Source organism: Aspergillus fijiensis (assembly GCF_003184825.1).
Source record: "Aspergillus fijiensis CBS 313.89 unplaced genomic scaffold BO72scaffold_77, whole genome shotgun sequence".
NCBI classification, from domain to species: domain Eukaryota; kingdom Fungi; phylum Ascomycota; class Eurotiomycetes; order Eurotiales; family Aspergillaceae; genus Aspergillus; species Aspergillus fijiensis.
The window spans coordinates 67,248-90,372 of NW_024469053.1; the positions used below are offsets into that span (position 1 = coordinate 67,248).

General features: G+C 53.4%; 12 protein-coding genes across 12 annotated transcripts; 3 read left to right on the plus strand and 9 right to left on the minus strand.

Moving 5' to 3' along the window:
• Positions 1 to 435: 435 nt before the first annotated feature.
• Positions 436 to 1,927, minus strand: BO72DRAFT_389689 (sphingolipid delta(4)-desaturase family protein; the record flags this gene model as incomplete). The annotated part of the gene is made up of 3 exons (XM_040941776.1): positions 436 to 1,233; positions 1,297 to 1,635; positions 1,706 to 1,927. 3 exons carry the CDS (start codon positions 1,925 to 1,927, stop codon positions 436 to 438), a joined length of 1,359 nt encoding a protein of 452 aa, XP_040796372.1.
• A 269-nt stretch (positions 1,928 to 2,196) lies between these two features.
• BO72DRAFT_415027 (methionine aminopeptidase 2) lies at positions 2,197 to 4,161 on the minus strand. Its single transcript, XM_040942557.1, has 7 exons — positions 4,045 to 4,161; positions 3,829 to 3,963; positions 3,151 to 3,746; positions 2,821 to 3,084; positions 2,605 to 2,766; positions 2,465 to 2,551; positions 2,197 to 2,405 (listed from the first exon to the last, which is right to left on the minus strand). The coding sequence occupies exons 1-7, from the start codon at positions 4,082 to 4,084 to the stop codon at positions 2,349 to 2,351; spliced, it is 1,341 nt and encodes a 446-aa protein (XP_040796373.1). The 5' UTR covers positions 4,085 to 4,161; the 3' UTR covers positions 2,197 to 2,348.
• Positions 4,162 to 4,953: 792 nt separating this feature from the next.
• BO72DRAFT_278010 (DnaJ domain protein) lies at positions 4,954 to 6,501 on the plus strand. The gene is made up of 2 exons (XM_040940253.1): positions 4,954 to 5,379; positions 5,488 to 6,501. The coding sequence occupies exons 1-2, from the start codon at positions 5,090 to 5,092 to the stop codon at positions 6,194 to 6,196; spliced, it is 999 nt and encodes a 332-aa protein (XP_040796374.1). The 5' UTR covers positions 4,954 to 5,089; the 3' UTR covers positions 6,197 to 6,501.
• On the minus strand, positions 6,314 to 8,235 carry BO72DRAFT_415029 (porin). Its single transcript, XM_040942558.1, has 5 exons — positions 7,931 to 8,235; positions 7,804 to 7,837; positions 7,632 to 7,720; positions 6,836 to 7,567; positions 6,314 to 6,774 (listed from the first exon to the last, which is right to left on the minus strand). Exons 1-5 carry the CDS (start codon positions 7,976 to 7,978, stop codon positions 6,625 to 6,627), a joined length of 1,053 nt encoding a protein of 350 aa, XP_040796375.1. The 5' UTR covers positions 7,979 to 8,235; the 3' UTR covers positions 6,314 to 6,624.
• Positions 8,236 to 8,370: 135 nt separating this feature from the next.
• On the minus strand, positions 8,371 to 10,973 carry BO72DRAFT_452780 (asparagine synthetase B). The gene is made up of 9 exons (XM_040945812.1): positions 10,893 to 10,973; positions 10,738 to 10,788; positions 10,640 to 10,665; positions 10,553 to 10,579; positions 10,462 to 10,497; positions 10,254 to 10,402; positions 8,933 to 10,188; positions 8,758 to 8,862; positions 8,371 to 8,695 (listed from the first exon to the last, which is right to left on the minus strand). The coding sequence occupies exons 1-9, from the start codon at positions 10,916 to 10,918 to the stop codon at positions 8,653 to 8,655; spliced, it is 1,719 nt and encodes a 572-aa protein (XP_040796376.1). The 5' UTR covers positions 10,919 to 10,973; the 3' UTR covers positions 8,371 to 8,652.
• Positions 10,974 to 11,284: 311 nt separating this feature from the next.
• BO72DRAFT_278074 (uncharacterized protein) lies at positions 11,285 to 11,949 on the minus strand. Its single transcript, XM_040940254.1, has one exon. It carries the CDS (start codon positions 11,681 to 11,683, stop codon positions 11,342 to 11,344), a length of 342 nt encoding a protein of 113 aa, XP_040796377.1. The 5' UTR covers positions 11,684 to 11,949; the 3' UTR covers positions 11,285 to 11,341.
• Positions 11,799 to 12,908, minus strand: BO72DRAFT_277838 (E2 SUMO-conjugating protein UBC9). The gene is made up of 3 exons (XM_040940252.1): positions 12,627 to 12,908; positions 12,380 to 12,540; positions 11,799 to 12,303 (listed from the first exon to the last, which is right to left on the minus strand). Exons 1-3 carry the CDS (start codon positions 12,659 to 12,661, stop codon positions 11,915 to 11,917), a joined length of 585 nt encoding a protein of 194 aa, XP_040796378.1. The 5' UTR covers positions 12,662 to 12,908; the 3' UTR covers positions 11,799 to 11,914.
• Positions 12,909 to 13,625: 717 nt separating this feature from the next.
• On the plus strand, positions 13,626 to 14,315 carry BO72DRAFT_501064 (uncharacterized protein; the record flags this gene model as incomplete). The annotated part of the gene is made up of 1 exon (XM_040948940.1): positions 13,626 to 14,315. One exon carries the CDS (start codon positions 13,626 to 13,628, stop codon positions 14,313 to 14,315), a length of 690 nt encoding a protein of 229 aa, XP_040796379.1.
• Positions 14,316 to 14,431: 116 nt separating this feature from the next.
• On the minus strand, positions 14,432 to 16,293 carry BO72DRAFT_389759 (putative G-patch DNA repair protein (Drt111); the record flags this gene model as incomplete). Its single annotated transcript, XM_040941779.1, has 5 exons — positions 14,432 to 14,533; positions 14,597 to 14,692; positions 14,746 to 15,530; positions 15,588 to 16,010; positions 16,110 to 16,293. The coding sequence occupies 5 exons, from the start codon at positions 16,291 to 16,293 to the stop codon at positions 14,432 to 14,434; spliced, it is 1,590 nt and encodes a 529-aa protein (XP_040796380.1).
• Positions 16,294 to 16,796: 503 nt separating this feature from the next.
• BO72DRAFT_452783 (acyl--CoA ligase) lies at positions 16,797 to 18,915 on the plus strand. The gene is made up of 4 exons (XM_040945813.1): positions 16,797 to 17,516; positions 17,600 to 17,636; positions 17,734 to 18,605; positions 18,685 to 18,915. Exons 1-4 carry the CDS (start codon positions 16,983 to 16,985, stop codon positions 18,778 to 18,780), a joined length of 1,539 nt encoding a protein of 512 aa, XP_040796381.1. The 5' UTR covers positions 16,797 to 16,982; the 3' UTR covers positions 18,781 to 18,915.
• On the minus strand, positions 18,867 to 20,955 carry BO72DRAFT_439938 (4-hydroxyphenylpyruvate dioxygenase family protein). Its single transcript, XM_040943429.1, has 3 exons — positions 19,998 to 20,955; positions 19,765 to 19,929; positions 18,867 to 19,592 (listed from the first exon to the last, which is right to left on the minus strand). The coding sequence occupies exons 1-3, from the start codon at positions 20,675 to 20,677 to the stop codon at positions 19,208 to 19,210; spliced, it is 1,230 nt and encodes a 409-aa protein (XP_040796382.1). The 5' UTR covers positions 20,678 to 20,955; the 3' UTR covers positions 18,867 to 19,207.
• Positions 20,956 to 21,829: 874 nt separating this feature from the next.
• BO72DRAFT_452786 (uncharacterized protein) lies at positions 21,830 to 22,512 on the minus strand. Its single transcript, XM_040945814.1, has 4 exons — positions 22,313 to 22,512; positions 22,202 to 22,257; positions 21,974 to 22,137; positions 21,830 to 21,910 (listed from the first exon to the last, which is right to left on the minus strand). Exons 1-4 carry the CDS (start codon positions 22,387 to 22,389, stop codon positions 21,881 to 21,883), a joined length of 327 nt encoding a protein of 108 aa, XP_040796383.1. The 5' UTR covers positions 22,390 to 22,512; the 3' UTR covers positions 21,830 to 21,880.
• Between the last annotated feature and the right edge of the window lie 613 nt (positions 22,513 to 23,125).

Below are 23,125 nucleotides of genomic sequence, written 5' to 3' on the forward strand. Positions count from 1 at the left end.
AGTGAAACTCCACTGAGCTAATTACGATGATGCCACACCACGAATGTTGATAAATCCTTGCCGGGGATTCAGCCCTTTTGTTCTTCCATGCTCCTTCCAATATTGTTCCATAGCTGATAGTTCCATGATAATGAATCTCTCTCCGAGCTATGGGTTACTTTATATGCGTTTGTTTTGGGCGATAGTCGTGATACAGATTTGTTGCGAACCAGAAGAATCTCATCTTATTCATGACCATGACTCGGAGACCCGCACACGAAGTCTGTGGAGAAAATAACCAGAGCTGAAGGCCAAACGGGTCATGTCTAATTGTAGGTATACATAGTGAGGTGATAATGCACAAGGGCAGTGCAGCGGAATTTCCATCACTCAATCAACAAAGAAGCGGCGTATACAATGACACGATGCGGGTAGATAGATGGTGGGAGCGCGAAATCAGTTCTGGATCTCGCTTTCCTTCCATCCATCCCCGGATTCCTGCGGACCAGCCGACGAGGAAGCCGAGATGCCCTCTCCACCACGACCGTTGCCACCTCCGCCACCTCCTACGAGACGACCACCCTGCGCTCGCTTGACGCGACACCACATGCCCACGTTCTTATCCAAGATGAACGTCCAGATCACCCACACCCAGCTGTGGTGGCAGGGCAGGGGCTCGTAGAACTCCTTGGCGACGCGGTGCAGTTCGTGCAGTCTGGTCCACGGGATCGCGGGGAAGTCGTGGTGCTCGTTGTGTAGGCCGACGTTGTAGGTGAAGAAGTTGAGGGGCCCGTAGTAGGAGTATGTTTCCGGAGGCGGGAGGGAGTCCAGCGGATGCGGGGCCGCCGTGGTGGAATTCTCCCCCTTCGGGTTCTGGAGCTCCTGGAGGGACTCGGTACCGTGCGAGACCTGCGAAAAGAAGTAGTGCTCCGCGATGAAGTGGCCGGCGCAGGGGTGGAGGGAGCCGGCGAGGAAAGAGCTCATGAGGAGGTAGAGGACGGGTTGGATGGAACCGCCGCAGAACTGGATGAGGAAGTAATCGAAGGAGAGCTGGACGGCGAGGTTGAGGAGGTGGATGTATGTGAAGGGCGGGCTGTAGATGAACATGGGCCGGACGGCATAGAAGAAGATCTGGAAGGTGCAGAAGAATGCCTTGCCCAGGAGCGAATCCAGGAAGAAGGCTTCCACGGCGGTGGGGAGATCGGTATCCAGTCCGGTCACACCGAGGGACTTGTGATGGGTGAGGTGGTAGGGCTGTGTGTGGGAACACGGTGGAGTTTCACGTTAGCAATCCTGTATATGGTCACGTCGCCACACGCGGTAACGACCCGTCTTGAGCGTGCGGGAGCTTGTTTGAGGTTCGGGGTGGCCACATACCCTGAAGGCAGCACTATAGGGCAAGCCAATGGGCAGATTGGCGAAGATCGCCAGTAATCTGTTTGCTATTGCGGACCGGAAGGCAAGATTGTGTGAGATCTCATGAATTGCGAGGAAGAGGTTCTGGTTGGACGTGGCCCCAATCACGTATGCAGTTGCGAGGAATTTCCAGGACAGCATGGAAGTATTGCGGAGGAGGTAGGCGCAGAGGATTTGAAGAGACACGACTCCCAGAACGACATATTTGGTCAATGGCTCCGGTCCACAGAGCTTGGTGACCTGAACACACAAAGACGAGAGTTGTTAGTATTGACCGTCTGGCAGGGATATTGGAATGAGTACGACGCACTTCTGGATGGGCTTTGATGATAGCCAATCGCCTCGATCGATGGGGCTCTTCCGTATAGGTCCAGAAAAAATGATCCTCAACAGCTGACTTTTCTGGAGGCGCAATCCTCACGGAGGGCTGGCCATCGTGTGCTGTGGCCTGGGGATCCTGGCTCTTGGCCGCGGACACGCGGAGATGCGGCGAAGTTCCAGCCGTGGCCGCTTCGACAACAGAAGAGGACATACTGAAGAGGTCGGCAATTGGGGAGGGGAAGGATGAAAAGAGGTTGGTCTAATGGCTACTGGGCGCCATGGATGAATAAGAAGTAAGAAGAAGGGAGACAAAGAAGTAAGGAGGGAGGGCGCAAGAGTGCAAGGTGGAAAGAAAAGTGATCTGATTAAGCAGGAAGCTGAGAGGACGGTTCGGAGGACACCCTTTCCACGTGGGGCTACCCGCATCCCGACTTATGGTTTGATCCTCTCAAGTCTTGTTTACAAAAAACATTGCTCAAGTGAGTGAAGACGGGTCGATGATGACCCTACTTAAAAATGCCGGTACTGTTCATTCCTTTCCTACACAACCTTGTTCTGTGTTTTCTATATATGCTATTTAAGCAAACATATCGCATGCCGTGGCAGAATTCATAGGCATAAAAAGACCCATCTTAGTAGTCGTCTCCGCGACTGATCACCTCCTTTACATTAGGTCGGAGGACGATGGTCTATGAACAGGTCAGCGTGGGTTCAAGAAATACTAGCGACACTATAGTGAAGAGCATACATGTTCGTACTGGGCGGTGTAAGAGCCCTTAATATCGCAAAGCGGGGGGTAGTCCTGAACAATGCCCGACTGCACCAGGTTGTTTAGCTGTAAGGTCTGTTAGCACTCGTCCGCCATCGCAATGCTGTCGAAATGCCTACTCCAAGGAGGTACTTGTCTTGGCCCAACCGGTCGAGGTACCGACGACAGAAGGGAAGAGTTCCAAAATTCTTGTTGATAACGTTCAACAGATTCTTGGCGGAAGAAAGACGCAAAGGCACCGGAGCAGCGTTAGGGACCAGAGCGTAGTGAGAGGTTTCCATCTAGGCCGCAGTCGTCAGTAAGCATGTAGATCGACTTGGATACGAAGCACTCACATCCTCGTGCACATAGCCCTTTCCGGTACTTCCAAAGGTCTCGATGGCGAAGACTTCACCCTCCTCCATCTTGGTCTGATCTCCGCCCTTCACAATGGGAACGCTCTTCCCACCGTGGATAATGTGTTGGTCAATGTTGTGACCGTTGAGGTTTCGAATACATTTAACGGGGTGCATAGTTCCGTTGATCTCGCATTCGTAGCTCTCCATGACTTCCTGAATAGCGGCACCGATGTCACTCATGCGAACATCAATACCGGCTTCCTATTTCCCCAAGAAACCATTAGTTCAATGTGTGGAGTCAGGTCATTCGGGGCACTGAAGCCATACCCGGATACCAGTGTTGGTGGCGTCCTTGACAGCCGCCAGGAGAGGGTCATAGACCGGATCAAAGGCAACAGTGAAGGCACTGTCGACAATCCGTCCGTTGATGTGAGCTCCAAAATCAACCTTCATGACATCGCTCTCCTGCAACACCATCTTGTTGCCCGCATTGGGTGTATAGTGGGCGGCACAGTGGTTGAGACTCAGACCACACGGGAAACCCATACCACCCTTGATGTTGTCACCCTCCTCCAGGCCCTGGTGGCCCGTCAGAGCACGAACAGCGTCTTCGATGCCCTCGGCGATTTCCGTCAGAGTCTGGCCGGGCTTGATGTTCTTCTGCGCATACTGGCGGACCTGGCGGTGCACTTCAGCACCCTGGCGGTACTCCTGCAAGAAGTCATTGTTCATGCGGTCGAGATAGCGCTTCTCCTCGTTGGTAGTGCGGTAGGAGTTTTCATTCTGGTACTCGACAATCTCTCCTTCGGGGAACTGGTTGTTCGGGAACAAAGTCGAGATCGGAACGCGCGGAGGAGAGCTCTGGACCTTGGCGCCACCCTTCTTCTTCTTCTTGGACTTGCGCTTCTTCTTTTTCTTGGCGGCTGCAGTTGCAAATTTGCGCTTCTTAGTATCGAGAGCCTTGAGGTTGTTGAAGTTGTCTGGGGAGAAGCGGGAAATCCGTACCTCCATTAGCTGCGCCTTCAGCGCCAGCGTTATTATCCTCGACTTCATCGTCGTCGGAATCATCCTCCGCCTCTCCGGTTCCAGCCTGACCAGCGGCGGGAGCGTCGACCTTCGCATCGCCGCTCTGACCGTTGACTAGTGGCGCGGGGAAATCTTATCAGTCACATGTCGGGACGAGGAGACATGGGTCGGAGAAAAGTGGGAATCTTCACTTACGGTCGAGCTTCTGCAGCTTTTCACTAGCCTGGGCAGCCATGTTGAAGAAGCTGGAAAGAAACCGGGTGTGGTATGAAAGGAAAAGAGGGAGGGAGTAGGGAAAGAGAGGGGAAATTGAAGTTCGGCGGAGGCGACGGGGGAAAAGACGGTCGGCGCCAAGACTTGCTCAGAATAATTAAGGATGATTTGACGGCAAACGGCAAATTCGGCGATGCACCAACTGGCAACCCAGTAACTACTGTTTGTAGTACTCATCTGCAACTAGTTCGCCCCGTGTATATGCAATGACAATAGGAGAGAGAGTGTGTTGGTTCTTTATACAAGTGATCTCATATCTCCAACCTGAGTTTTAACAAATTGACCGATGATTATAACAGATCCATTCAGCAAGACATCAACACTATAGTTAGTGAATAGTGTCAACAGAGCTCAAGGAAGGCAAGTGCTCAAAGAAGAACTTCAGTTGCATCGAATGGCAAGACACCCAAGTTGCCAATATACAAGAGATATCTCAGACCACTTCAGCCACAGTTAATGACCAGCGTCACAAGTCCACCGCAAATCTACCTCACGGTGGAACGTCAAGAGCCCATCCCTCAAAAGCCGGGCACGGAAGAAGCCCGAAGCCATGACAGTATCAGAAGTAGACATTTGACCACGGGTAGGGATCTGAGGAACCCAGCATCCATGCATTAACTAGCAACAGTAAAGTTAGATGTAGAGACGAACGCCCCTCGTGTTTCCTGGAGTCCAGCCCTACCATACATACATTATGTACAAATAGTAGGCCGGTTAACTTAACTAGTCCTTGACTAGCTTCGATCAGATAAGCCACCCGATGACGCATGGCAGCAGCCCGCACTTCCGAAGAACAGGGGCGGCGGATTTTCGTCCGCCTCAACAACCTCTCCACCCCTACCACAGCACAGTACAAACACATCGTATAACTATCTTTCTCGCTCCCCAATTGTCCTTGAGTGACTGGCTTGATTCAGCCCGCAACTCATACATCGTTACATGTACCGACCACCGTGAATTGCGGGAAATGTCACATTCTCGTCTGCGGGCCGCCGCATCCTCCTTCATCCACCGTCAATGCCGCTATAACAACCCTCGACCTCAACCCCGAACAGCATCAGCAGCATCATCTTCGCCATTCGCTCACATCCACACATCTCACCCTCGCCCACATCCTTACAAAAATGTCTCCACGTCACAACAACAACAAACCTCCTCATTCTCCACCACAACCCACCATCACGCCTCCGCCCGCGAACCAACCTACTACGAAGTCCTCGACATCCCAATAACCGCCTCCCAAGGCGAGATCAAAAAGTGCGTTGCGTTGCGTTGCGTTGCGTAGCGTTCCCTCCCCCCCTCACCCCCAAAACCCCCAAAACCCCACTCCACATACCCCGACCCAAAATCTAACCAAAAATCCAGAAAATTCTACACCCTCTCCATGCGCCACCACCCGGACCGCAACCGCGACGACCCGACCGCCTCCTCGCGCTTCGCCCGCATCTCCTCCGCCTACAACGTGCTCAGCCAGCCCAACAAGCGCGCCGCCTACGACCGCGACCACGGCATCTACGCCCAGTACCAGAACACGCGGTCCACCGCCACGGCCGGCCAACATCCCATGGGCAGTTACAGCAGCCACGGCGGCGGGGCCAACCTCCACACGAAGGGGGCCTCGTACGCCGGGTCCCGCCCCGCCAGTGGGCTGAGCAATCGCCGGGGTCAGTTCCGGGGCCCGCCGCCGAGTTTCTACGCGCATGGTGGGTATGGGCGGACGGGGAGGACGAACCCGGGGCCGGGTTCGACAGGTGGTGGTGGGAGTGATGCTGCGGGCCAGTCATCCACTACCACTAATGATGAGGATCCGACGGCGTTCATTCATAGGAATACCGTTCATCATTTCAACGCTAGGGGTCACTATAAGACTCAGTCGGCGGAAGATGTTCGGCGGAAAGAGCGGAGGCAGAAAGCCATGGAAGCCGCCCTGAAGGAACAGTACATTGGGAGTCCCTGGGGGGCCGCCATGCGATTCGCGGCTGTTTGTGGGATCTTGGTCGGGGCTGCAACAGTGGCGGGCTTGTTTCAATGGCCACGTGAGAAAGTAAGCAAACAGAAAGATCAATTGAGGTGATGAGGTGTGCTTATACAGGTGATCATGTTTATGGGTGCATGAGTGTATTGGGCTCGGTTGGCATCGTCAAATGTGTCGGGTAGAGAGATACACATGGTACAGGAGTTCGGTAGATACCTTGGTGGCATTGGATCCAGACCACAGGTTTAATCAATTGATATCATGCAGCATGTACATATAATGAACAAAGGGAAATGTAGACTTGATATACACTTATCGTCGGTAGATACGATACATGATTATTAACTAGACATCCATAAGAACCCACGCCCACCCACAAGACCAATCCTGCGCGAACCAATAGCCCGTTCAAAGACCATAAGAAAGCAATCAAGTTTCTACTCTTAAAGGCTTCCAAAAATCAATGTATCCGGCTAACTCGAACGCTAGACTCTGAGTGCGGACTGATGCTAACTATGGTAGCTCTTCTAAGCCTCGAAGGTGAAGCTGGCGCCAACCTTGTGGGCAGCCTGGTTGAGGTTCTGGGTATCGAAAGAAGCACCAAGGCCAAGGGTGACACCAGGGCGGAGGAGAACGTTGTAGGCGAGAGCGGCAACACCACGGTCGTTGATCTTGGCCTATTATCACAGTCGAACAGGTTAAACCTTATCACGCTTGACATTCATATCCGGAACATACCTTGGCGAAGGAAGAGGGGTCAAGGCGGTACTTGCTGGCGACCTCGAGGCCGACGGAGTTACCGGTCTTGGAGTCCCAGGTGGCCTTGGCACCAGCCTCAACCTGCTCGTTGACGCGGTGGTAGTAGCTGGCAGAGAAGACGGTCAGGTTGTTGCCAGCGGTGATGGCAGCGGAGTACTGGGGAACGCTGTAGCCGACGGCAGCGGAGTACTTGGTGATGGCGGCCTTCTGGACGTCGTAGCCACCCTCGGCACCGACAAGGAAGCCCTCGTGGCCGAGAACAGCGTCGAAGTTGGCGGAGGGACCGTTGAGGAGGTCGAAGAAAGCACGGGCGTGGAGGTTGGGCTGCTTGAAGTGGAGGTTGAGCTTAGCGCCCTTGGACTGCTTAGCGGGCTGGTATTGGGTGAGGATCTCAGCCTTGAGACCCTTGGCGATGTTGTTGTCGAGCTCGAGCTTGGTGTCGAGGGCGTTGGCAGTGGTCCACGCCTGGGTGAGGGTGAGGCCTGAACGAGGACGGAACATTAGCACTACCGCATGCTGGGTATTCATTGACATAAGATAGACGAAGAGGTGCTTAGACGGGACATAGCCACACGCAAGCATGAGCGTGAGCCGGTTGTCGGGCACTCTGGAAGGTGGAGGGTCGGGAGGTTTGCGCAAGGGATGTTCGCGTGTTTTTTTGCGCGATCTGGGGCCTTTACCGGTGGGCTTGTCGACGTACTTGGCCTCGAGCTATTGGCACAATTGAGGTTTAGCATCCAAGCATCGTGCTTCGGTATGGTTTGGTTCAACTTACGGAGCCAGCAATGGGACCCTCGTGGGCAGACTTGCCCTTCACGTTGAAGGTGACGCCATTGGGGGCCTTGGACTTGACCTCAAGGCTGGCTAAGTAGGGTGTCAGCAAATTTGCGCACTTAAGATCATCAAACGCGTCCTCGAAAGAGCGCGAAAAGCAGTGGGGGACTCACCGGCGCTGGCGTGGTAGAAGTCCTTGTTAAGGAGCTATTGCGCTGTTTATTAGCACGAAAATCCCTTCTAGGAGATACTGTCATCCGAGGTCTTTCGAAGTCGGAACGACTGAAAAGAAAAGCGTACATCGTTGGCCGCCTTGGCGATGTCAGAGAAAGCAGCAGGAGCAGACATTGTGGAATGGAGGTGGGTGGAGGAATAGAAGGTCTTGTTATGGGAGGTGGTTGGACGGGGGAAAGGATGAGGTGACGAGGGGGAGAAGAAGGGAAAGGGAAACGATGGGGAAACAGGGCAGGAAGAGGTCGTTGAGTCGTCAAAGCAGGCAAACAATGGGGAAGCCACGGGAGAAAACCCACGCCCTGATTGGTGGATGCTTGGGCACCGGCAAAAGCCGCTAAGTCCCGTGATGTCGATGCCTGGGGCCGTGTTTCTCCTGCGGCTTCTGCTTCTGTCCGCTTCCGCAAGCTGAGCTAGCAGAGCTGCTACCTTATGTATTGCCAGTTCTTGTTGCCTCGGCTTTCCCTGCACCCTGCAATGAAAATTACTCTTATAGGTACCTAGCCATGTTCTTTCTTCTAAAGGATTTCTCATTCGTTGTGGTTGAGCATTACAATCTGACCATAAAATCTTGAGAGTCTTAACACTCTATCCAAAAGTAGATACATTGGGGATCTTAACGCTACAGCTCCAGTCCATTCTTACAAAAACGTTTTGTTGAGAAGATAAGCAAAGCAATTCCTACTTTTGCGTCCCAATGCCTGACTCCAGGATAAAATCACTCCATGCATGCTTCTATACCCAAAAACTTTGAGAACCCACACACATTACATAGGATCGCATAAATTCGTTTAAACAGCGTTGTCGTACTTGGCGTTGTGAGTGGAAATGGCTCTGATAGATGAGATTCGTCAGTGAACATGGCTTGACATCCGACTCCTACAGCTCCTGCTTACCTTCCACTAGGGTCGGTCTGCTTGGACCATGTGGGTACCCAACGTTCGACGGTGCCCGCGCAAGTGGGGGGGAAGTGCTCATCGAACATCAAGCGGTACCAGTACCTGAATTTCCAAAAGTCAGCTCACACGTCCTTATCACTGATAGACTACAAAAGGAAAAGGCTTGACATACGCCTCCTTGGTGTCGGGGATGTCGGTTCCCCACTCGGGCTTGGGGTTCTTCATCATCTCGTCCGTGATCTGCAGCTCAGCCTGATCCTTGAGGCCATCAATCCAGCTGTAGCCGACACCATCGCTGAACTGCTCCTTCTGGCGCCACAAAATGTTGTCAGGCAGGTAAGGCTCGACATCAGGCTCGTCGGTGGTGTCGAAAGCCTTGCGCAGAATGTACTTCTCAATACGCTCCTTGGTGATCATCTTCTCAGCGGGGTCGACACCCATGCAAGTCTCCAGGAATTCCTTGTCGAGGAAAGGAACACGGGCTTCCAGACCCCAGGCGGAGGTGGACTTGTTCGCTCTCAAGCAGTCAGCCAAGTGCAAGTTCTTGACACGTCGGACAGTCTCCTTGTGGAATTCCTCCTTGTTGGGAGCGGCGTGGAAGTACAGGTATCCACCGAAGATCTCATCACTGCCCTCGCCACTGAGAACCATCTTGACTCCCATAGCCTTGATCTTGCGGCTCAGGAGGTACATAGGGGTAGAGGCACGGATGGTGGTGACATCATAGGTTTCGAGGTGATAGATGACATCGGAAAGCGCGTTGAGACCGTCCTCCACGGTGAAGGTGAAGGCGTGGTGCTTGGTTCCAAGGAACTTGGCAACCTCGAGGGCAGCCTGGGTATCAGGAGCACCGGGCAGACCGATGGAGAAGGAGTGCAGCTGCTGGAAGGTGGTGACAGTGGAGAGATCGTTCTCGTCATCAATACCAACCAAGTCAGAAGAGACTCCCTGCGCCTGAGCAGTGCGGGCGGCCTCCTGCATGCGCAGGGTCTCGCGCTGAGCAATGGAGGCAACCAAGCTGGAATCAAGACCACCGGACAGAAGAACACCGTAAGGAACCTCAGCCATGAGACGCTTGCGGACAGACTTCTCCAAAGACTTGCGAATGACCTTGTAGTCGATAGGGGTGGTGGGGACGTTGGCAGCGTCCCACCACTTGGGCTGGAAGTAGCGGGTGAACTCGCCGGTCTTGGAATCGAAGACATGGCCGGGGGGGAAAGCCTGGATCTTGTCGCAGACGGGGTGCAGAGACTTCAGCTCGGAGGCGAAGTACACAGCACCGGGAGTCTCGGACGACCAGCCGATGTAGAAGCTGGTCACACCAATGGGGTCACGTGCAGCGATAACCCTGTCTTGCTTCTTGTCATAAAGCACGAACGAGAACATGCCGTCGAGGTGCTTGGGGGCGTCCAGGCCATATTCCATGTACTGGGGAATTGATTAGCTCCTGATCTGACACGGGAGCAAATTTTCCCGGGTTTCGTCACACCTACCAGTGGGATAACAACTTCACAGTCAGAGTGTGTCTTGAACTGGTAGTCGGCATTGAGGTTCTTTCTCAGAATACGGTGGTTGTAAATCTCGCCGTTGACGGCCAGGGCGAGAGAGCCGTCATCGTTGACAAGGGGCTGAGCGCCGGAGTCTTGAAAAAGGGTTCCTTGTTAGGTGGTCCGAAGAACGGGTGGGCGATGAAGCACGTACCGACACCGACGATACACAAACGCTCATGCGTGAGGACTATAGTTCACTTAGTGTTTGCTATGAGGAATAGACGCGGTTGTGCTCAACTCACTGGTGCTGTCAGAGATCCAGCTTCCGCCTATTCTTGGGTCAGAAAATGCTACTGCTGTCGATCACACTTGAAAGCACTATGACTCACTCCAATCGGGACCGCGGTGGCGCAAGCTAGAAACAACAATCAGCGAAAGATGAACATCACGCAGGCGAGAGAAAAGAGGGGGTGATTGATTGACTTACACCTTGGCCATGCGCAAGGCCGTAGGCTTGAATGCCTGCACATCGGGGTGACTGTGTGGACATGGTCAGTGATTGACTCAACCCAAGCGATGTCGCAGGTCAAGAAAATTGAAGGACAAGGAATGTGGCATGGCCATCGGCATAAAGAGACGTACTGGTGACACGCGAAGATACCACACATGCTGGCGACAATCAATTGAGAAAGCACTCAAAGATTCAGGCAGCAGATATTCCAGGAGCAATTGACCAAACGTTGAATGGAACCGTCTGGGGGAGAAAGAGGAAGCAGGTGAATTTAAAATATGAGAACGAGCAACCCGTTCCCGGCGGGGCGGAACGAGGGGCGATTTCGGCCACAAGTAATTGGACTGACTCACCCGATAAGATAACTGTGGCCCGTCTCGGACGTCGGACCTTTCTCCCCGGTTCTCATTGGTTTAATTGATCTTCGTGACGTCTGGAAGGTAACTACAGGTCGTAATCAACACTACTATAGAAGGTAGGTAAATCCTAATGCATGGGGGAGTCCATCCAGGACATTCAGGCAATTGTATACCTGTCCCGGATGAGCGGACAAATTGACAACGTGCCAATGTGCCAACGTTCAATCTCTGTTCTGTCTCCATGCGGACGAAATCGGTTGCGATCTAGAAGGTGTGCCAAGAATGAACGGAGAACACCAACCCGGCCAGTGCGGTACGACCTCGGTCGGATTTTCTTGCTCTCTCAATGAAGCCATGCATGGCCACCACGATATTGTTGATTTTGAGACGCCATGCTTCTCGCTAAGAAAAAAAATTAAACAGACTGGCCAATATGGGGAATACATAAAATAAATCAGCCGGCAGATTTGAAAGGAGAAACAACATGCAAAACGTTTCGAGGACATAAGACGCCATGTAGTCGCTGATCGGAAGAGTTCCTGGACCCAGATATCAATCACCATTCTGTTGCACGAATCTCTCGGTGAAGATTGTCATTTCGCGTCGGAGAAAGAGATGACGAAGTCCGCGGCGATCCGTTCGTTTGCCACAAATGCAGGAAATCGCCGAAAGCTGCATCCGCGCATAGACCAAGGTCTGGTTGTCGCGACAACCGTAGTCGAGTGTGTGTTTGTGTGTTTGGAGTCTAGAATGTACCAAGCGATAGCATTGTTCACTGTACGCATCAATGACATTCAAAGGGCCGGGTTTTCCTTGACCACTTGCTTGACACGTCGCTCATACGCCGGTCGATCCTTCTTGAACAGATTGTATGCCTCAGCCTGGGCGGGTGACTCCGGGTTCGGGTCGTTCAGTAGGTCTTGAATGCCCAGAAGAATTTGTTTGATGGTGATGGCAGGTTTCCATGCCTCCTCTTCGTTCAATATCGAAAGGCAGACGGTGCCGGAGGGGTAGACGTTCGGGTGGAACAGCGGAGGGACGAATTTGCCTGCGGGTAATGAAAGCCATATTAGTTTCTGGCGCGCGATATCGTGAGGCTGGCGCAAGACTTTCAAAGTCGCATGGGGATGATTGTTATTGTCAGCCGGGATGCACTTACATTTAGGTGGCTTAGTCGGATATTCTGCGTAGTGGGCCAGCGATCAGTTATGGCCTGTCGCACAAAGGAAAAAAGCTGATGACCGAGAAGTTGAACTCACCATCTGGAAACGTAACGTCGAGCTTGAAAAGCCCACCCTCCCATAAGGTTTGCGCCTTTCCAGGAATACCGCACTCCCATCTCTTGAGGTCGAGCGCCCCTTGAGGGTTGCGATGGGGCCTCGCGTAGAATCCGAAAGGGTGGTCTCGACGCCACTGCTTTCTTCATGTGGGGGGCGCAATATCAGAGGTTAGCGCACTAGCCTGACTATACCATGGCGCATCCATGGAGGTGACAGAAACCCTCACCTTTCTTCTGTAAGGCGGTTTATGCAGAGCGACATGTCGAATATACGCAATTCACGTGGGTGGGGGAGACTTGGAAGCTGAAAGTGGGAGGATAGATGACTGACGCTGGAAAGAGGTGACCAGGGAGTAGCTAGGTGCAGAGATGAGGAGGGATAGAAGGAAAGAGAGAAGAAAAGAACACAGATGTGTTATATGAATGGACGGGAAAGTCCACGGGTGTAGGTTACCTAGTAGTAGTTTAGTTTAGTAAATGTGAATGGATGTGCACAACGGAAGTTCCAGATCATCCCGGCCTGGGAGACTGGGCACTGCCACCAGTTGTCGCCCGCCTCGCCCACCGGCTATCGATCCGCCCCCCAGCCAATCAGTCTCGGGAGCTGCTGCAGGTCATCCTCATCACATGACAGATTGGGCTATAGTTGTCTCTCAATCCCCGCCTGATTACTGGTCCGAGCATCGACTACATTGCGAACATGTCTTTGTTATAGCAAGACAATGCATGAACCCGTCGCCTTTTGAATGAACCTACCATAACAGACTGATAACCCAAGGCCTGCAAGCCATGGGTGACAAAGGCTTTATCGGAAGGTCTCCTCTGACCATGGGGACTGTGATTATTCAAGCTAGGTCTCACATACACCCTGTTAATTATTTAAGTAAAAATGGCTTGCTCGCAGCGTGCTTGATCATGCTGCCTGTCACTTCGCTTGGCTCGGTCTACTGACTTCAACGCCGCAGCATCTTAGCCAGGGTACAAGGAAAATCATCATCAGTCGACCTGTTATCTAGCGGGGAGGGCTATCCTTCTGTACAATAATACACCATTGACCCACTTCCCAGCAGTCGACCTCTGATCACGCATTCAGGATGTGCCATAAGATTCGTTATTACTTTTCTGGGTGTACATGCATCGATGTGTCCCGTGACTTGGATATCAGATGCGATGAAGCATTGAGAGTGGGGTATGAATGTGCCAACCCTGAAGCTACTGGGATCCCAATGAAGGGGCTATGTCCCGACTGCCAGGAGTACTACAGAGAGTATTATGAAGCAATGCGTACGTCCAGCGAGCCAGAGGCCCCAGTCCCTGAAAGTCAAGCGGTCGACATCTGCAAACCCGTTGAGGAGAAACTAGAGTGTCAATCCGGTATTTCGGTTCCTGAAGGTCACGATGTCAGCATCGGGAGGGAAACTGAGGAACCAAAGTGTCAAGCCGATAATCCCGTCCCGGAGACTGCGGAGGTCGACATCCCCAACCACATTAAGGAACCAAAGTGTCACTTGGGGATTCCAGTCCCTAAACGTCAGGGAACTAAAGCCTGCAGCGACATCGAGGAACCAAGGCGTCCCACCGGTATTCCAACCCCTAGACGTCAGGAAGTGAAAGCCCGCAGCGAGGTAGATAAGAAAGCAAGGTACCAGTCTGGTCTCCCAGTTCCCAAGAACCAGGAAGCCAAAATATGCAACCAAGTGGATGAGAAGCCAAAGCGCCAGACTAGCATCCCATTCCCTAGGAAACAGGAAGTCAAGCCAAGCAACGAGGTGGGTAAGAAACCAAGGGTTCAGTCTGGTATCCCACTCCCTAGGAAACGAGAGGTCAAAACACACAACAAGCCTGCTCCGGACTCAAAGAACGCTGAGAAGTCCGAGCCTTCTGACGAGGGTTTATTCGATAGAATCACTTTCTGACTTGCATGACAAGTCTCGATAAGGGTACACGTGAGACTTGAAGAATGTGATATATGTTCCTCCGTCACGTCATTATTCGCGCTCGAAGATAGCTAGATTATCACTAGGTTCCATTTTTATTGACCATCATAATCCCCTTCCTCAAACCTCTGTGTATCGTAGAACCGCGCAGTAATGGCGTTTCCATTGAATATTCGGCCCTCGAGAGCATTAACCGCCTACAAGCCTCATTAGTACACTGGACAGTAACTGATGAGTGATATGACTGGGTTTTGCCTTACCCGCAGCGCCGAAAGCTGATTGGTGAATTTCACAAACACTGGAACAGGGGGCTTCATCGAATCTCGTGGGATGTAAACTCGCTCGACACGGCCGTACTGCTCGCAAGTTAGATAGGGCAATCGTCAGGGGTTCTCGTATAATCACTGACCTTGTCGGAGCATTCTTCTCCAATCTCCTGCATGAGACCCCCGCTTTCTCCGTCGCCAGCCAATTCAGCCTCAAGATCCATCCCATCAAGCATGCCCTTGAGAACGATTACTTCACTCATTGGGCCGAACTTGCCTTCTTCCTCGTTCTTCCGCGCACCGCCAATGACCTTACCCCGTCCAGCAGGCGTCACAAAGCCACCCCCTTCTGAGTCCGGCCGTTTCTTCTGTTTTTCAACTTTGACCTGCAGTGGCTTGACAATTCCGGACCCTGTGGCACCAAGGCCAGAGCCCTTTGTCCAGCCATACTTCGCCATGAGTCGTTCCGCAAAGCCCTTCTGACCCGGTCTTAAGGAGCGCTGACCATCGTCTCCTGGCTCATCATCAACCGGTTGCTCCTTGGCGAACACTTCTTCAAGCTCTGCTTCCGAGGCAGGTATGTCCTCAGGAGGAGGAGGTAATGTGTATCGAACCGGAGCGCGAGATATGGTCGCAGAAGCTGGCTGCAATTCATCCAGAGGCCGCGGCGGAGGCGGTGGAGGGGGCACTGCTGAGCTCCCTGCCGTCGACATCTGGAGCCTTCGCAGATAAGCATCCTCGCCTGTGGGGTCGTCGGGAACATGGGCTGGTAGTTCATCTGGCGGCGGGGGCGGGGGAATCCCTCCCATCGACACATCAACCGGAGTTTCGGTTCGTTCTTCAGTGGATGGTGATTCCACAGGTGGCCTGGGCGGAGCATCGTTAAGGCCCGGGGGCGGTGCGAAACTGCCCGGGGGCGCGAATTGACCTGGAATCCTATGGTGAGCAAATGAACGTTCTCGTCATGTCAATAGTGTGAGCTTACGGTTCCTTGGCCGTGCATAGTCATCATCATCATCACTGTATGACTCCCTACTGGGCGATCTTGCCATGCGATGTGCATATAGACGGTCTTTCCACTCTCGGATCTCAGCTATCTGCTCGTCGCTATGCTTGTATTCCTCATAATTGTTTGGCCGAGACGGATCGTAGATATCATCCCAGTTCTGTATGAATTCTTGCACTTCCCGATTCTTCTTGCGCTTCTTGCGACCTCCGCGCTGCCTCTTCGGCCCAGCATAGAACCCGTTGACATCGTCGTCTTCGGTAGCCGCCCAGTCTGCAAGGGTGGTTTTGATTGATGCAGCGGCCGGCGTGGCAGTGATTGGAGCTTTAGGCAGTGTGGGCTTCGGCTTAGGTTTCTGAGTAGCGAGCTGAGGTCTTCTGGTAGGTTGAAATCGGAGAGAAGCTGAATGCCACCGACATGAATCACCGGGCGGACAAGTGAGCAATCAGATCGATCAAAGAGACGACAAAGTTCGCTCAAAAGAGAAGGGCATGAGTCTACCGGCACTGAGCTGCTGCTTTTTAGCGGCTGGATCATCGGATTGGGCCTCGGCCTCAGCGCCCTGTCTGAACACAACAGGCGCGCGAGAAATCGTTCCGGGAGAGTTATCCGCGGAGGGGTCCAGCAGATTGGCATATAGTGACAGGCCTCCTCCAGGCTTAGGAGGGGCGGGATCGGAGCTCATGACGAATGGCGGCTAAGTCTATTCAGCGATAATAACGTGTTCTATATAGATTCAAAGATGGTGTGGTCATAAAAGACAAGTCCGCTAAGCTTGGATGACGCAAATCCCCGACGACTCTCATAGACTCGTCTGAGGTTTGATGATCATGAGAAGCGGCAGTTCCGGCGAAGCGGTGGCCGCTACACTCCACCGCCTTCCACACCGTCCAGACGGCAGTATATCAACAGCCTCGGGATGCAATTATTCCAGGTCTTTCACCGCCCGCGAAGCCAGCAGAACGAGGATCCAATCACGTGACCGGATGGTGAACTGGAGCCCCAGAGTTGAATTAGGAAATCCCGATGCCAAGCTGAGCCTGGAGTGAGCCCAGCCCAGCCCTAAAGCAGAGTGGAACGGAACAAAGTATCCGGCCCGTACTGGCACTAACTATGTAGGGATTGGAAGATGCCTACCGGTTAAGGTCATGATGCAATTGCCTGGCTGGCATGACTGCCTGCAACTCTGCGTTGTTCTTGACACTGAAGAAAGCCTTTGACGCAAAAGAGTTCCATTGTGCCATTGTGCCATTGTGCCATTGTGTTATTGAAATCACCATCATCGCAATACTCATTTGAAGTACCCATCGATTCTCCCAAACATCCCTGACAGCCAAGACCCAAGTGTCACCCTCGTGCAGCACACTACTCGCCATGGCAACATTGGCGCGGTCATTCTCCTCCGATAGTGCGGATATCGCCATCCTAGTGCCCAATAAAACCCATCCTCTGGCGATCACCTATCAGCAGTTGCACAAGCATATCGCTGACTTCCAGGCCAAGTTAGCCAAGCTTGGGGTCGGACATGGCGCCGCCGTGTCCCTGGCGCTGACCAACTCGTACGAGTTCATCGTGGCCTTTCTGGCCGCCTCGTGGCAGCGGGCGATCGCCGCGCCGCTCAACCCGGCCTATAAGCAGGAGGAGTTCGAATTCTACATCGACGATCTCAGCTCCACCCTGGTCTTGATCCCCCAGGGTTCCTATGCGAAGGAAGGTCCCGCCGTTCGCGCGGGGAGGAAGTACAATGCCGCGATCGCCGAGTGCTACTGGAACGGTGCCGAGATCGTGCTCGATGTGAAGGAACAGGGCAAGCTGTCTGGCAATGGAGGTGTCAGTGTCCAACAAGCTCAACCCGATGATGTTGCTCTCGTCTTGCACACGAGCGGAACCACTGGCAGGCCCAAGGCTGTACGTCTCATGCCCTGTTCCCTGTGATCAGGTTCGATTTGTTATTTTTATCGGTATCATCCACTAACCACTCTCACAATCAGGTCCCGCTCACACACAAGAACCTGACCACCACAATGCGTAAGCATCCAGTCCTTTCCCCAGCATATCCTCCAAAAAAAAAAAAAAAAAAAAAAAAAAAAAGAAACCCCTCCCGATCTAACCAATCCCCGCACAGGCAACATCAAAGCGACATACAACCTCACCCCAGCAGACCGGACTTACCTGGTGATGCCCCTCTTCCACGTCCACGGTCTGCTAGCCGCATTCCTGGCGCCTCTGTACTCCGGGGGCTCGGTGATCGTTCCCGCGCGATTCTCGGCGTCGGAGTTCTGGTCCGACTTCATCACCTACCAGGCGAACTGGTACTCCGCGGTGCCCACGATCCACCAGATCCTCTTGAAGACCCCCTTACCCAACCGCATCCCGGCCATCCGCTTCATCCGGTCATGCTCCTCCCCGCTCTCCCCCAAGACCTTCCAGGACCTCGAGAAAGCGTTGAACGCCCCAGTGCTCGAAGCCTACGCCATGACGGAGGCCGCGCACCAGATGACCAGCAACCCCCTGCCCCCGGCGAAGCGTCAGCCCGGCAGCGTGGGTCTCGGCCAGGGGGTGGAAGTGCGGATCCTGGACGCGGCCGGCAAGGAAGTGGCCCAGGGCCAGGAGGCGGAGATCTGCGTGCGCGGGGAGAATGTCACCAAGGGGTACCTGAACAACCCGGAAGCCAACAGGTCGTCCTTCACCGAGGACGGCTTCTTCCGCACCGGCGACCAGGGCAAGCAGGACGCGGACGGGTACGTGATCATCACGGGCCGCATCAAGGAGCTGATCAACAAGGGCGGCGAGAAGATCAGTCCCATCGAGCTGGACAATACCCTTCTCCACCACCCCAAGGTGGCGGAGGCGGTGTGCTTCGCCATCCCCGATGAGGGTCACTACGGCGAGGAGATCGGGGCGGCGGTGGTGGTGAAGAACGGCGCGAGTGCCACCGAGGCCGAACTCAAGGCCTGGGTGGAGTCGAAGTTGGCTAAGTTCAAGACGCCAAAGAAGGTATGTCTGTCGCTGCTGGCTGGTTTTTTTTTTTTTTTGGCACCGAAATGGCTGCTGCTAATACGCATGATTTCCACAGATCTGGCTTGTCCCGCAGATTCCCAAGACAGCTACGGGGAAGATCCAGCGGCGCAAGGTGGCCGAGGCGATGCTGAAGGTCAAGGCCAAGCTGTAGTCTCGTAAGGTTAGGGAATGCTTTAGAATATAGATCTTGCTCACGCAACATACGAAAAGAGTAAGGCGGATGTTTGCACTATAGATAGATATCTTGCTGTTATTATCATCGCTGTCCTAAAGGTCACTATCGTTAGTTATTCTATCACCTGTACGCATCTCGTATCTCAACACGGCTCAGAGAAACCAAAACCCCTGGCCCTGTAGCCCCGTAGCCCCAGTATAAGCTTGAATAGAGCACACTCTCTTTCTGTGCACAAACCCGCAATCTGATCTTTCCCAAACATCTCAAGATCGAAGCAACAGACAAACAAGAACCCAATCGCCCAAACGATCCAAACCCAAAAACGACGCTCCAGCTCCCGAAACACCCCTCCCCCTTCCCCTCAGTTAAACCAATACATGAACCCACCCCATCCGACCGCACTCTACAGGTTCCCTCTAGCAGCCTGGTCGCGCTCAAACGCCTCGAACAAACTCCGAAAATTGCCCGCCCCGAACCCATCGAAATTCTCCCGCTGGATGATCTCGATGAACACCGTGGGGCGGTCGACCACATGCTTGGTGAAGATCTGCAGCAGGTAGCCGCCCTCGTCGAAATCGATGAGGATGTTGTACCTCTGCAGGGTGTCGATGTCCTCGGCGATGCTGAGGCTGCTCGCCGCGAGCCGCTTCTTCATGGTCGTGTAGTAGTTGGCCGGCACGGTGAGGAAGTTGACGCCGCGCTGGCCGAGGTTCTCGACGGCGGCGATGATGTTGGCTGTGCGGAAGGCGATGTGCTGGCAGCCGGCGCCGTTGTAGTAGTCGACGAATCTGTAGGATGTTGTCAGGGAGTTGGTCTATCGGTCCTTCTTTTGGATACGTTGGGTTTGTGTTTGAATGGGAAGTGGAGGGGGGGTTGGGAGGACTCGGGAGGTGGGTGGGGAGAGGGAGTCGGTTTTGTAGATCAATGAAACACCCACTCAGAAGGAGACAAAAAGCTTACTCTTCGATCTGGGATTTCTTGAGCCCAACAGCCGGCTCATTCATCGGCATCTTGATCACCTCGTCCGGCGAGGCCACGACAACAGAGCGCATTGCCGAGAACTCGGAGCACATTTCCTTGTCGTCGACGGTCCAGTAGCGGTGGAAGTTCAACGCGTCCTCATAGCTGGCGCCAGAAGAGGCTGTAGTCAGCCCACGTACGTATTGTGTAGAGGTAGAGGACGAAGCACTTACAACTTGACAATGGTGTCCAACCCGTCCCACGGTTGGTTGCCCACGCAGTGGTCAATCTCAATGACATCGACCGGCGGCAGCAGGTCGTTCAAGCGGTCGAGACCCGACACGGCGGCGTATCCGGGAAGAAAGACGCCCCGGTAGCCGGAGCGGTTGATGAGCGTGTGCGCCGTGTCGCCGAATGTCTTGATCGTGGCCCGGAGGATCTCGCCATCGACCTCGTCGGTCAGGGTCGTGGGTTCCTGGAGCGAGACGGCCCCTCCGTTCTGGACGGCGTGCTCCCAGACGCCCGTCACGTCGTCGACCTGGAAGGCGATGTCCTTGACCCCGTCCCCGTGTTTGTTCAGGTGCGTCTGGATCTCGTCGAGCAGCCGGCGATCCTCGTCCGAGCCCCGCTGTTCGGCGGCGTTGTCCGCGGCCACGATGGGGGCGGTAAAGACGAATCGGGCGGCGCCGTTGGCCACAACGTACGAGCACGAGAGATAGGAGCCCGTCTCGGGACCGCGGTAGGCGACGATGCTGAAGCCGAAGTGGGCGACGAAGTATGTCGCCGTTTGGCGGGCGTTGCCGACGTACCAGCTTACATAGTCGTAGCCAGTATAGTTCGGGTTGACGCTGCGGAGGAGGGCGTTGTTGCCGTTGCCGCCCGCAGGCTGGGAAAGAGATTCATTGGAGGGCATGGCTGACGGTATGGAGAGTATTAGTATATTAGCGTTCTAGATGTATCTAGGCGATCGGAATACGAGTCCTGTCCAAGGCAGATAGTGAACGATCTGAACCTTGCGGAGAGTGTTTTCTGTGTTGTTATTTCGGTTGTCGTGGCTGCTGTTGTGATCATCCCACGTTTGCCACGGTCTGTCCGTCCTCATGGCTAAATACTGGAACATGATGGCAATCCATAGACCGGTACATACCACACGGAGTCGTGTCAGATCCGGTTCATGCAATATCAAAGCGATCTACATTATCAAATTCCGTAATGGATATCCGCAAGGGCGGTTGACCCTGCACTTTATACTAACCTGGTTCAAAATGTGATAACAACGTCACCGTTCCACCAGTCTTACTACACATGACTAATTCAAGATAGCAGCTTCGAATCCATCCCTCCTTTTTTGCTTACGTCAAATATCCTTTCTTTGCATCACCCGACCGAAGACCCCCGAAGTAAATGCTAGGTGTCAAATCCTCGGCAAGCTCAAATTCCAGTGGGCTTCGATTTGATGACACAACACAAAAGCAACGGCGTCGATCATTGTACATGCAATGACGAGTCGGTGACCCAAGGTAGTAATGCATCGGAGTATATGTGCCAAGACTCGACTGTGCATGTTTCGTCGAATGATGAAAGGCACGACGAATACCCTCATCGACCGTTTCATCATCCATGCAGTTCAGTCTTGGCGACTAGATAGCTCGCAGCTGAGCAAGAGCTAGAGCATTCGAGCATGAGTCACATCCAGGAAACCAGCATTCAGCGACAATTGTCGCGACAGAGCAAGTGCCGCGTGTACAATGTCTTCCTAAAGAGGAGAGAGAGGCGTAGCGGTTAATGCATGCAAATGCGGATAGCCCCTCGACTATGCATAGCAATAGCAATGGATTCAAGGCGTGCAAGGAGTCATGGGGATGGAAGCCACTTAGCAGTCATCTCGGAGGAAAACCTGGCAATGATCGTGGGAAGCGTAGAATAAGGTGGCCTAACTACCACGGGAGGGTTGTGGAGAAGCGCGACTCGAGTATGTCGATTCGAACCTAACAATTTATCAGCTGTCATGCACAAAGGATTTCAGTGGTATACTACAATCCGTCAAAAGGAACCATTCAACATATTGTCACGAGATCCACGATGTCATTGCATTCGTCAACTATGGGGAAGAGATCTACAAAGCCAAGCGAGCAGCAGACTTGAACTGAAGTAGGGCGAAGTATGTCAGCACGTGCGCACAGAAAAGACAAGTAGATGGTGACCGTACCGGAATGATTTGAGCCTTCTCTAGGTCCCATACATCAGACTTGGTGTAGATATCATTCTTCACCAACTCCTCGACCTCCTCCTTGCTCTCTGCGACGTATATCATAACACTGCCCTTGAAGGAGACGGAGTCGTCTGGTTTCGGGTGCTGGTCGAGCATGGCTCCTATCCGCATTCCATTGATTTAGCCGATGTTGTTGTTTGGGAGGATGATTTGCTTGGGACATACCGCCCAGGACAACCTTTCCGGACTCAACAAGAGGGGTGACATTTGCAAGATGTTGTCTGATTCATTTTCAGCTCTGCGCCAGCGGCAAACGGTTGAAGGAGTCAATCTTACGCGCGCACTTCCAGTCTTCTGGCCAATGCGTCGGGCTTGTCCGGGAGGATGCAAAGGAACTCGTTCTTGGCAGACATTTTGGTGGACAGTTGAGTTAAGATAGTGTAGCAGCAGCAGCAGCAGTAGTAGTGACAGGGGAGAAACGAAGAGCCAAAGGAGTAGCAGCGCCAAACTCAATAGAGCAACTACAGTTAGAAGTAGAAGAAATATATGGCGTTGGCCGAGGGGAAAGCGAAAGCGGAGGGCGGGGAGGCTGAGTTAAGTGGGTGGTGGGCGGGGGAGACGGAGCTGAGGGCGCAAGACTTATCCGGTTTTGGTGTCACTGGGATTTAGTCTAACCCCCTCTCAACCCCCTCTCCCCCATGTCTCACAGCTGTCTTGACGCAGTGATCACCTTGGAAGCGGGGCTCATGCTTGTCAATGATACCATCGTAGCAGGTTATTATTGCTCGAACTACTCTACCCTGTACGACATATGTACATGGACATGGAGATCAGAGACCGTGCCTAGCCTTGTTCCTCTGTGCGCCTCTTACTTGATGACACTGCCGCTCTGATCCAGTAATCGAGACAGAGCGTAGAGTGCAATGCGCATCGGCATACACAATCAAACATGCCTGGTGCGCATAGAGCACCAGCCGCTGAGCGAGCAGATGCTCGTCATTCGTATCTTAACCGCAGGAAAGAACATAGCAAGCCATAATCAGAGCTCAGTCAACCGGCGCTCTATGGGTGTTCTCCAATATACCTAAACACTGTCCCTGTAGCGCCAACAAAGCCAGACATAACCCTGGATCGCAAACTCACACCCAC

Excerpts from the sequence above, each read along its gene's own strand:
- BO72DRAFT_415027 (XM_040942557.1), bottom strand. The coding sequence starts at position 4,084 with ATGGCTGCCCAGGCTAGTGAAAAGCTGCAGAAGCTCGACC. Across the intron at positions 3,964-4,044 it reads AAAGCTGCAGAAGCTCGACC|TCAACGGTCAGAGCGGCGAT; the intron begins GTAAGTGAAGAT and ends CCGCGCCACTAG. Across the intron at positions 2,767-2,820 it reads AGGGCTATGTGCACGAGGAT|ATGGAAACCTCTCACTACGC; the intron begins GTGAGTGCTTCG and ends ACTGCGGCCTAG.
- BO72DRAFT_278010 (XM_040940253.1), top strand. The coding sequence starts at position 5,090 with ATGTCACATTCTCGTCTGCGGGCCGCCGCATCCTCCTTCATCCACCGT. Across the intron at positions 5,380-5,487 it reads TCCCAAGGCGAGATCAAAAA|AAAATTCTACACCCTCTCCA; the intron begins GTGCGTTGCGTT and ends CCAAAAATCCAG.
- BO72DRAFT_415029 (XM_040942558.1), bottom strand. The coding sequence starts at position 7,978 with ATGTCTGCTCCTGCTGCTTTCTCTGACATCGCCAAGGCGGCCAACGAT. Across the intron at positions 7,838-7,930 it reads TCGCCAAGGCGGCCAACGAT|CTCCTTAACAAGGACTTCTA; the intron begins GTACGCTTTTCT and ends ACAGCGCAATAG. Across the intron at positions 7,721-7,803 it reads CTTCTACCACGCCAGCGCCG|CCAGCCTTGAGGTCAAGTCC; the intron begins GTGAGTCCCCCA and ends CACCCTACTTAG.
- BO72DRAFT_452780 (XM_040945812.1), bottom strand. The coding sequence starts at position 10,918 with ATGTGTGGTATCTTCGCGTGTCACCA. Across the intron at positions 10,666-10,737 it reads GCCTTGCGCATGGCCAAGGT|CTTGCGCCACCGCGGTCCCG; the intron begins GTAAGTCAATCA and ends TGTTGTTTCTAG. Across the intron at positions 10,189-10,253 it reads GTGAAGTTGTTATCCCACTG|TACATGGAATATGGCCTGGA; the intron begins GTAGGTGTGACG and ends TCAATTCCCCAG.
- BO72DRAFT_278074 (XM_040940254.1), bottom strand. The coding sequence starts at position 11,683 with ATGGTGATTGATATCTGGGTCCAGGAACTCTTCCGATCAGCGACTACA.
- BO72DRAFT_277838 (XM_040940252.1), bottom strand. The coding sequence starts at position 12,661 with ATGTCGCTCTGCATAAACCGCCTTACAGAAGAAAG. Across the intron at positions 12,541-12,626 it reads AACCGCCTTACAGAAGAAAG|AAAGCAGTGGCGTCGAGACC; the intron begins GTGAGGGTTTCT and ends CCCCACATGAAG. Across the intron at positions 12,304-12,379 it reads CGACGTTACGTTTCCAGATG|AATATCCGACTAAGCCACCT; the intron begins GTGAGTTCAACT and ends CCCACTACGCAG.
- BO72DRAFT_452783 (XM_040945813.1), top strand. The coding sequence starts at position 16,983 with ATGGCAACATTGGCGCGGTCATTCTCCTCCGATAGTGCGGATATCGCC. Across the intron at positions 17,517-17,599 it reads CCACTGGCAGGCCCAAGGCT|GTCCCGCTCACACACAAGAA; the intron begins GTACGTCTCATG and ends TCTCACAATCAG. Across the intron at positions 18,606-18,684 it reads AGTTCAAGACGCCAAAGAAG|ATCTGGCTTGTCCCGCAGAT; the intron begins GTATGTCTGTCG and ends TGATTTCCACAG.
- BO72DRAFT_439938 (XM_040943429.1), bottom strand. The coding sequence starts at position 20,677 with ATGCCCTCCAATGAATCTCTTTCCCAGCCTGCGGGCGGCAACGGCAAC. Across the intron at positions 19,930-19,997 it reads TTGGACACCATTGTCAAGTT|CTATGAGGACGCGTTGAACT; the intron begins GTAAGTGCTTCG and ends TTCTGGCGCCAG. Across the intron at positions 19,593-19,764 it reads AAGAAATCCCAGATCGAAGA|ATTCGTCGACTACTACAACG; the intron begins GTAAGCTTTTTG and ends AACATCCTACAG.
- BO72DRAFT_452786 (XM_040945814.1), bottom strand. The coding sequence starts at position 22,389 with ATGTCTGCCAAGAACGAGTTCCTTTGCATCCTCCCGGACAAGCCCGAC. Across the intron at positions 22,138-22,201 it reads CGGAAAGGTTGTCCTGGGCG|GAGCCATGCTCGACCAGCAC; the intron begins GTATGTCCCAAG and ends GAATGCGGATAG. Across the intron at positions 21,911-21,973 it reads AGAAGGCTCAAATCATTCCG|TTCAAGTCTGCTGCTCGCTT; the intron begins GTACGGTCACCA and ends GCCCTACTTCAG.